Here is a 10892-nt window from a genome sequence, read left to right on the forward strand (position 1 = left end):
AGCAATATAATGTTTTTTCAATGTTTATGATATGGCAACACCAAAAACTCAATAAAGAATTTGAACACGAAAGAAAAAGAAAGAAAAAGTTAGTGTAAAGGGAAGTCGTAAAAAAATTACTACTGATCATGGTACAAATAATACAAGTGTAAATAAAGGCACCACAAGTGGTAAGACAACTCAAAATTAGGTTATTAACCACAAGTTACATGCAATGATTATAATAGCTAATTTGCGTTTTACATTAATGTTACACTAATGTTGTATTTATTTTATTTGGCCGTTGAGGTAGGGTTATGTAAAATGAACTAATTAATCGTTGAGGTTTAAATTGTTTGAATTATATATATTATCCAAATTATTAATGGAAATATTTTAGTAATTCAAATAATTATGTTTGAGAGAAGTTGGTTTCAAAGATTTTTTTTTTATGTTTATCTTGTAAATAATCTATTACTTTTTGTGGTGGTCGACCTAACGATCGATCTGCTCGATTAATATGAAATAGGCCATTCAGAATGTGTATTTGAGGAATCTAACAAATACTAAATATACATGATTGATTTAGAAACTTGCTTAAGAAAAGTAAACATAATATATATGTATATATTAACTTTAGTATTTTTATTACATTGGCAATACAAATACCGGTTTGCTTTTCAACCAGAATTTTCCTCAATAAATATTTATTCATACACATTAATACAATGTTACATTACATATTCGTAACATAATTTATGAATAGAAAAAAAAAAAAAACAAACAAACCACAGATACACACATCACATAAACCAGTATAAACTGACTAGCAAGTATCTTTATCCTTCAATCCAACAATCAGGTATTCACAATGGTTCCACCTGAAAACATGAAAATGAAAAAAGTTAAGGAAAACATACATAAAATGAAAAGCTTTGTGTAAGTAAGTACGAGCATAGAGAGTTTTAATGACCATTTGGGTGGAGGACTTGGCCTGTTATGTAAGAGGAACACTGGTTGCTGGCAAGAAAGACATAAGAAGGAGCAACCTCAATAGGTTGTCCAGCTCTTTTCATCGGTGTGACATCAGAACCGAACACCACGATTTGTTCCACCGTAAAACTTGCTACCTGTAACGGAGTCCAAATAGGTCCAGGAGCAACACCATTCACACGAATTCCCTTGCTCACAAGCTGAAGCGCAAGGGCTCTCGTGAACCCTACAATCGCACCCTTCGTCGATGCATAGTCCACCAGTGTTGCGAACCCTTGATATGCAACCACCGATGTCGTGTTGATAATGCTACTTCCTTCTTTCATGTGCCTCACAGCATATCTGTGTCGGAATGTTAGATTTGCAGAATATGAAAAACATAACTTTTAGATTATGTACTCTTACTTAGTCATGAAGAAGTAGGAAAAGATATTAGTTCGGAAGACTTTGTCCAATCTTTTATCATCAATCTCTTCCAAGGAATCACTCTGGAACTGCACCGCTGCGTTGTTCACCAAAACATCAATGCAGCCATAAGCATTAATGACTTCATCAACCACTCTCTTGCAATTCTCTTCATAACCCAAATCAACTGCTATAGCCATTGGTTCTTTCGCATCACCACTCTTACCCTTTCTGATAATTTCAAGTGTGTCTCTCGCATCTATGTCTTCCTGTCCCTTCACGTAGGTGAAGATAACAGTAGCACCCTCCAACGAAAACAGGTTACACACCGCTCTTCCAATCCCAGAGTCACCTCCTGTTACTACAGCCACCTTCCCCTGAAAATATACATAACCGATTCAGCACAAGCACATACAAAAAAGTGCTTTCAGATAAATCACTGCATATATACTTGAAGTTTATTCGATGGTTTGTAATCTGGACTGCTATATTGCGGTGGTGGATTCATCAGATACTCTTTGCCAGGTTGTGTGTATTGCTTCTGAGGGGGAAATCTGTATTCGCCGGAAGCCATTCTCTAAAACGGGCTTTTGGGAAGTGCGTTTGGAGTAGACGTGGCTTTGGAGATGCTAAGTAATTTATAAGGACGTGGTGAAGAAAGAAAGTGTTAAGGTTGTCTAGGTGTCGTGTGAAGAAGATGATATATATATACACAGGTTCTGTTTTGAGAATGACGCGTGGCGAGACATTTATTATGGGGAATGGTTTTGTTGTTTACTCATTGGTTATGTTTTTCCTTTTTTATTTGGTTTTCTTTTTTGCTAGGTTTAATTGTTTCCTTGTTTAAGTTTTTTATTCTGAAAGTTTTTCCTAATTTGACATTTTTAAAATGTTATTCTTACTACTAAGAGTAGGGATGGTGATGCGTAATAACTATGAGTGGCTAGAGATTGATTCGTAAAAAAAATTATAAATAGTGTTTTATCTAAAGTTTGATTATGATTCCATTTTTACAAGTTACTTCAAAAATAGAAAGAGGTAGTTGGAACTTTGAAATAATATAAAATTATTTGATTTATTAGAACAAAATCAGTTCATAAATAATTCTCGTTTTGATGTTTTTCTTTGAAATAATTCAATTTTTTTTCTTTGATCCGTTTCAGTTTTAATACAACTTATTATCACTTTGTTCATCAGTTGTATATGTATCATTAAAATATGAGAATCGTTTGAAATTTTTTATTTTAGTTTAATATAGTGAAGGAGTCACTGAATGGTATTTTTTTTTAAATATCACATTAGCTTCAATTATTTTAAAAAATAGTATATAACCGAATAGGCTTCGATTATTTTTTATAATAAAGACATATTCTTTTATTTTATTTTTATAAATTTTGATTTTTTGGGATTTTGGTTTTATAAATAATTAAAGTTTAATGTTGAAATTTATGTTATTTAGAACTGACGTCAAAAAATCGTTTTTTACTTATAACCTTGATATGTTTCGGTTCGAAACTAAAGTATAATGTCATAAAAAATCAATCCCAAAACCCTTCACTGCATTATACGGTTACAAACCTTGTCTTAAATTTTTTTTCTGTAAGAAATAACGTGATAATTTCTTATATAAGTTTATTTGTAATGAATTAATATTAAATTTAATAATTTATATTGATCATCGACCTCATCAAACTTCTAATAATTAACTTCTAATACCCAAAATACGTGTTAATTAATCGTGAAGAAAAAAGAAAAAAAGGTATTAATTGGTTACATCTGAAAACTTTGATGATGAATCTCTTTTACGGAATGAGTCTTGGATTGAACAAGAGTTCCATTGGTGATTAGAATACGAATCCTACCATATATGCATAGATGAACTTGTCCACAACTTCTATCCAGCCCAAGTCATTTTCTTGTACCGTATTTTGGAATTAATTAATTCCTAAGAAGCTACGCTCAAAAATTAATTTATTTCAAAATTTTATTTCGGTAATGTATAACTTGATCTTAAAGAGAAAGAGGTAAATATATTTTTTGTCTTTTAATTTTGACATGAAATTAGAATTCATCTTGTTCAAAATTTGATATATTTTGATCTCTAAACTTTAAAACTGAATCGATGATATAATCTTTTAACTTAATTATGTTAATTTCTTTTATGTGTTAAACACGCTTTTAGACTAACATTGAAGGAAAAACTTACAAACAGTATAAACAACTCAAGTGTTAACATAAAATTAGTTTGATAGACAAATTGTTTTAAATAAAATTGAATTAAAATAACTACATTGATTTTTTTTAAGTTTAAAATTCAAAATTATACCAAAATTTTTAAATAAAAACAAATTTCAATTTCACTTTAAAGTTCATAAACTAAAAATATATTTAACCTAAAAAAATTATATACAAAACAGAATTCTTAAGCTCAACAAGTCTCATAAATTAAGTTGGTTTCTCTATATATAAATATTTGACGCATAGTAAAATTTATGAATCATTGTATCTGTTTATTGTTTTAGAATTTTATGTCACAATTTACTTTTGAAAAGAATTTTAAAGAATTAATAGAGATTATATATATATATATATATATATATATATATATATATATATCAATTTCTAAAAAAATATAAACCCATTGGATACACAGAAATAATAAATAATACACTTTTATTGAACTATATTATATTGGGTGAAGACATTACTTTAGAAGGAAAAAAAGAGAAAGATGGAATAGTTAAATAATAGATAAATTCTTTACATATATGTATGTATTATGTTTGCTTCACGCATGCAATGTTACCAATGAGGAATAAAGAACTGATCTCACATTTTTATTTTCGTTCTCCATTCGTTTACGTTTCTCATATTTTAGGACATTTATTGTACAATCCTTCCATGGGTTACTTTTTTTATGGCGTCGTCGAGTAACAATGTTACTTTAAAAAAAAAAAAATCACATAGAGGTAAGCATATTAATTAAGGCAATTAATTAATATGTCATTTATTTTTTATTTATCACGATAATCAATTAAGCAATAAATACACATGTTGATTTAATTTATATATTACAATAAATTCGAAGAATATTTAATATTTTTATAATTATAAATAACTACGGTAATTGTTTTATTTATTATACCATCACAATTTTAAAGTCACTACAGTTAATATATATATATATATATATATATATATATATATATATATATATATATGTTATAATGATAATAAATAATTATGTTATCTTAAATACTAGTATAGTGGTACAATGAATGATCACAACATAATATCCAGTCAAGGATTTCCACATTTTTTTAGTATATAATATACACTTTACATAGATTTTTTTCTTTAAAATAGAATAAATGACAGTAATATGTGGTGTAGATAATGTGATCAAAAGAAAGATTGAAAATAATGTAATGTGTAAAAAATTAGGACATGGAAAAATGAAGAGATTTCTGCAATTTCATTGACTGAGTGAAACATGTCAAATGGCTACTACACCTTATATTAAAATCAAATATTGAACTCTACATATGACAGTCTCAAAAAAAAATCAAATAAAAAATATTGAAGTATACGTATAGTATAAACAAATAATTATAAGGACATGTGTACATCACAATACATCACTAAAGTTACAGTGATGCTTCATGAATGCAGTTTTCTTCATTCATACTAGCGTGTGCATAGCGTTTTCTCTTTCTTTTTTCAGTAAACAAGTTTGCATTCGGAAAATTCTACTGGTTTATGATGCATGGAGTTCATTTCTTTGCAGAAGAATATGAACTCATACAAGCTTGAATTTCTTCTAATGTTCGTCCCTTGGTCTCTGGTACGAGTTTTGCTACGAATAACACAGTGAAGCCACATATGGCAGAGAACATGAAGAAAGTTCCTGGCCAAACATAACATCAAAAAATGAATATTACTACATAACTCTTGCATTTTTCTTCCCAATTTTCTATAAGCTTTTTGTTTTTACCCTTCAGAACAAGATTGAATTTTAACCCACCTGCTGAACTCCAATTCATGAGGAAGTTAAAAGCATATGATATAATCCAAGAACACAACCAGCTAACCAAAGTCACAAGGCTTCCAGCAGAGCCCTTCACGTTGATGGGAAATATCTGCAAAATCAAATATACCATTCATCATGCTGATGTTTTTTTATGTTTCATTTTTTACTTCCCAAGTTCAGGTATAGTAACAGTAGCTACCTCAGACATTATAACCCACGGAATTGCTCCCATGCCTATAGAGTAAAATCCAACATATACCTGGCCATTAAGAATAATTATTACGCTTGTAAGATGAGATTTACACACGTTTATATACAAACTCTAATATTATTTTAAGATTAACTCCATCATACAAAACCAACTTATGAGGTTTACCCTCACTGATATAGTGTAAATTTTGTTTTATCTTTAGTCGATTGTAGGATTTCCAACAGGGTCGTATAATATAGTTGAACATCCCTATATAAGGGGAAGAACATTACCAGAACACCCACTAGGGCCATAATGGGGCTAACTTGCTTCCATTTATGCAAGTCCTGCATCAGAAAATCCTAATTATTCTTAGAAATTCTTTGAGAAAACCAACTTACTCGATCAGATTGTGTAGTTAAAAGAACCTGCAAGAAGAATGACAAGGCTGCCAGGAAGCATCCTAAGCATGTTCCCACTGCAGACACCTGTGTGAGAATCAAAGTTTCAGATTCATAATTTAAAGCACAGAGCAAAAAAGTAGGAATAATAGTTCAAACTTTTTTACCAGCAGAAGAGGTCTTCTTCCAGATTTATCCATTAGAAGTACTCCTAAACTTGTCATTGGAATCTACAAACATAAAAACGAAGAATGAAGGGTGCGTTAGTCAAAGCATGCATCTTATTATTGTGCAATATAAAGCACAGAGAAATTATGCAATCACAAGAAGAGAATTAAGAACCTTAACAGCGACGATTGCTACTGTTCCAAAACTTTCTGAGAACCCTGTCATGGATAAGAGATTTTGCTTTTGTGTGAATCATTTCATAAGTGTAATATTTCTCATTCATATTCTCTTACTTGCCATATGATGGAGCATAGAAAAAGAGCTGCACATACCAGAAGATATAAATATAGAGTTTGCATAGAAAACAATGCCATTAATCCCTCCAAATTGTTGTAGTATCATCAAGCCAACTCCGACCTAACAAAGTAACTATGTAACATAAGAGCCCCACATAAGGCTAATATTGGCCATATCATATGAATAGGGATAATTTAGAATGCTCACAATAAGTGACTTCAAATACTGCATTCGGAATAGGCCAATGATGCTAGCTTCTGTTTGCTTCTGAAAGGCTTCGGTATAATCCTACAGATAAAGGTACAATGCAAAAAATGATGGATTAAAGTAAGATAGTAGTAACAATTGTGTAACACTGTAAGAACAAAAAACTAGTTACATACTCTAATTTCAGTGGCCTCTTGATAAACATCAGCGTTCTTACCCCTGAGATGCTGTAAAGCAGAATCACTCTCTTTCAACCGACCCACCTTGGCCTGCAAAAGATTGCAAGTATTAGTTGTGATATGTTTGTGTGCAATGAAAATGTATTGACTCCAATCCAAACAAAAATTACAGAAGCTGTGAAAACTCACCAGCCACCTGGGAGAATCAGGAATGAAGGGAAGACAGAGAAGCTGCAAAAGGCACGGAATAATTCCTGAGACAGATAAATAAACATGAGTTACATGGAGCCCCTTTTGTTTGGTTTGTGAAAAGAACACCAGAAAGAAAAATATTACCTATTAGAGCCAAGATTCTCCAATTGGCATATGCTCCAATAAGATAAGTTAATGACATCCCACAACAAATCATTAACTGCCAAAATAAGACCAAATAGGAGTATAAAATAATTTGTTGAATGGGACATGCAGTAAGAGTAAAATGATGTCAAAAGATTGAATCATTACAGAGTTGTTTTACCTGATGAACTGCAGTGAATGCTCCTCGAAGATTCTTGGGTGTTATTTCTGCTACATAAACAGGTACCTAATATACAAAATTAAACTATATATTTATTCGAGTTGTTGAATATCAATTGAACAGTGATCATAACATCTTATACAGTGACAGCAGTTACCACATAAGATAGAAGGCCAATCCCACATCCTATCAACAGTCTTCCAACGTAAAGCCACCAAGCAATCTTCAAACATGCACCAAATGTTAGATATCAACAACTGAACTTGTGGCAAACCCATGGGATGATTAAATTCAGGTAATAGAATCATAGTGGTTCAATCTATCTGAGTATGTAGTCCTTACTCTATCTATCTAATTCATTGAGTTCATAAAAGCAGCAATTTAAGTTTCAAATAAGTCTCAATGTTAATGCCAAAGCAGGTTTAAATAAACTTTTATGGCCATAAATATACTAACATTTTTGCTTTTAGTCGCTAAATCTGTGTTTCTTCATATCAAATGGTATTTAAGCCTACCAGGTCATGTATTTCAAGTACTCAATAGTTAAGGTTAAGAAGTGGACTTTAAGCGTAATTCAATTTTGCAAAACTGGATTGTAAGGTGAGGTTTGCAACCACTTATATACTGTAATTGGTCTTATCCCTAGTTAACATGGAACTTCCAAACTTTCAACATGCACCCCTCACGCCAAGACATATACATCTTGAGTCTGGGACTAGACATTAACATGTGATCCAATAGCGGTCTAATAACAGGTGGAATAATAGACTTAACAAACAACAAATTTCAACAGGATAAACTCTAACACATACCATGTTAAGAAGTGAACTTTAAATTTAATTCAATCTACAAAACTGTCTTGTAACGCGAGGTTCACACCCATTTATATACCTAAATTTGTTAAAAAGTGAATTTTAATCTTAACTCAACATTATAAAACTAGCTTGTAAGGTGAAGTTTGCAATCATTTATATACTGTAGTTAATATTATCTCTAGTTGATGTGGAACTTCCAATAATTACAATAAATTCTTTCCATGAATGTCTTTTTCCCCTAACTTAAAATGTAGCTACCTATTTTTTCTTTCAGGAAAGGTTACCATCAACACAGAATTGTAGTTTTCAGACATATTCAACTATCACTGACAGTGCAACTTGATAAATTGAAAATAAAGAGGAAGAAATTAATGAGAAACCTTTGAGAATGTTATGGCAAACCATCCCAAGATGCAGAAAATCTGGGAGAACCCCATGGCCTGCTCAGTAAAACACAGGGTAATCTCAGGTGAATAACAACAACAACAACACTGAAACCAGAATTAAGCAGCAATGCTTTGACTTACAACTCGACGACCTGCATAATCTGCTATTCTACCACTAACAACAGCACCAATCATAGCTCCAATAGTCAATATAGAACCAAAAATTGAGTACTGCATAGGTTTGGCCATCAATAGAAGCAATCAATCAAATGATAGCCAGGAACAACAATGTGCAACAAATGTTATAAAAACAAAGGTTCAATTCAAACCTGGGCCACTCCGAGATTGAGATCACGCATGATTCCAGATTGAGTAGGTGATGAGTACCCAATCTGCAAAATTAACAAGGTATTCATCTGACTGTAGTAACTTTGAGTTAGAGTTTGATTCCCACCCAATTTTAAAATTATCAACCAATGAAAAATCATTATTCATACCACAATAGTCGATGCAAAAATCCAACCATCCATTTTAACATTATCAAACAATAAAAAACCACCATTCATACCACAAATTAAGATAGCCATTATAAAATTCAGCCAACCATGTTTACATTATCAAGCAATAAAATATCACCATTCACACCACAACTTAAGCCATTCATTACTCAATTAAACGAACCGTTCTTACCTTATCAAGCACTAAAAAATCATCCTTCATACCACAACTTTAAGATAGCCATCATAAATTCAACCATCTTAAGAAAGACAATTTTTTTAATTGAAAAGATAACTACAAAACAGTAACTCACAGCAGAGCCAAACACATATGAACCAAAAACAGCAACGAGGGTGGTGAGTATAAGAGTAGTTGGAACGGAAGAAGCTTCGTTGTGCCTCTTTTCCAGAAAGTCAACGCCAACATCATGGGCACCATAACTTGTAGGGAGAAGAGGGCTTGTAAAATCGTTTGGTTCAGTGGTTTTGTTTTCCATATTTTGCGTTCTATGAGAAGCAGAGGAAATATGAGATAGGTTCATTCAGAGGGTTTAAAAGGGTTACTTCAGAGAGAGAAAGAAAGAAAAAGAAAGAGGTTGGTGATGAATGGCGTTGACCAAAACGACATGATGATGAGAACGAAGTCGAGTTTGGATATGAATGAACAGCCTTTGTTGGACAGCGTCGCGCACTTCGCAGTCTTCGTTGGCAAAACAAACACATAGTTAGATCTTTTCTGTTCTTTTTCGTTTTTATGTGTGCACGAGGTTCTTGCAGCTTCAATTTTAAATTAAAAAATAAAATGTTATACTGTCACATGCTTAATTTGGCATTTTTTAAAATATATTAAAATATGTAACTTAAAAATATTACGTATATAAATAAGTTGTGTCAAAGTAATATAATTTTATTGTAAAGATGCTTAGTTTAAAATATGTTTAATTCACACAACTTTAATTTAAAATATTTTAAGTTGAAATCAACTAAAATTGTATCGCTTTAGTATAATTTGAGTTTAAAGTCTATCGATTTAAAATTGTCATTTTAACATAACTTTAACTTAAAAATATTTTAAAATAAAATCGTATTACTCTATCACAGCTCATTCACAATAAAATTATGTTAAAAACAATTTACTTGACAACTTTTTTAAAATATCTGTTCATTTTGATAAATATGAAAATAATAGACTAATTTAGTAAAAAACTCGTTTAATAATTTAAAAATAAAAAAAATAACAATAAATAAAATATAAACATAAACAAAATTAAGTGTTTGTAATTTAAGTTTATCATTAGAACATAACTTTTATGAGAAACGTCATACCATACGAATTTGAAAATTAAGGAATGAAAAAACTTTTAAGCAATGTGTAATGGAAAAACTCGTTTAAGGTAAATAAAAATTAAAAATTAATATTTAAATAGATAATTAAGCTAGAACATACAAACAGATAGAAAATTAATTAAAACAGATAGAAAACTAAGAAACCTGGAACATGTAAATTAATATACTTATTTTATATTAATTTTTCACTTTTTTTTGTTTTGTTTTTAGTGGTAACCACGACAAGAGAACAATACACTATAAACTTTGTATCCCCGCTCTTCGAGGTTGTTGGCAAAGAATGTGATAATAAAAAGTTTTATATATTTCTTCAGAAACACGTTTTTGTATTTTTTGAGTTAAAAAAATATACTGAAAGTAATAATAAAAGGTATATGAGTATTAATGTAAAAATTATAAATTAATAAAAGAAATCAAACTCAAGACAGTTTTTTCTTTTAAATTTAATATAATAGTTATTATTAAAAAGTCGGTTAACAAT

General features: G+C 30.6%; 2 protein-coding genes across 2 annotated transcripts; both read right to left on the minus strand.

The window, feature by feature from the left end:
* Positions 1 to 645: 645 nt before the first annotated feature.
* Positions 646 to 2044, minus strand: LOC114188861 (NADPH-dependent aldehyde reductase 1, chloroplastic-like). Its single transcript, XM_028077518.1, has 4 exons — positions 1829 to 2044; positions 1378 to 1754; positions 953 to 1314; positions 646 to 860 (listed from the first exon to the last, which is right to left on the minus strand). The coding sequence occupies exons 1-4, from the start codon at positions 1949 to 1951 to the stop codon at positions 838 to 840; spliced, it is 885 nt and encodes a 294-aa protein (XP_027933319.1). The 5' UTR covers positions 1952 to 2044; the 3' UTR covers positions 646 to 837.
* A 2811-nt stretch (positions 2045 to 4855) lies between these two features.
* LOC114186718 (sugar transporter ERD6-like 5) lies at positions 4856 to 9773 on the minus strand. The gene is made up of 18 exons (XM_028074694.1): positions 9379 to 9773; positions 8897 to 8959; positions 8709 to 8798; positions 8562 to 8621; positions 7524 to 7589; positions 7367 to 7432; positions 7186 to 7261; positions 7039 to 7103; positions 6847 to 6939; positions 6671 to 6751; positions 6499 to 6583; positions 6341 to 6384; positions 6166 to 6228; positions 6026 to 6085; positions 5891 to 5944; positions 5607 to 5666; positions 5402 to 5516; positions 4856 to 5284 (listed from the first exon to the last, which is right to left on the minus strand). Exons 1-18 carry the CDS (start codon positions 9604 to 9606, stop codon positions 5151 to 5153), a joined length of 1503 nt encoding a protein of 500 aa, XP_027930495.1. The 5' UTR covers positions 9607 to 9773; the 3' UTR covers positions 4856 to 5150.
* Positions 9774 to 10892: the final 1119 nt, after the last annotated feature.

The sequence above is a fragment of the Vigna unguiculata genome, chromosome 6, assembly GCF_004118075.2.
Source record: "Vigna unguiculata cultivar IT97K-499-35 chromosome 6, ASM411807v1, whole genome shotgun sequence".
In the NCBI taxonomy this organism is placed as follows: Eukaryota; Viridiplantae; Streptophyta; class Magnoliopsida; order Fabales; family Fabaceae; genus Vigna; species Vigna unguiculata.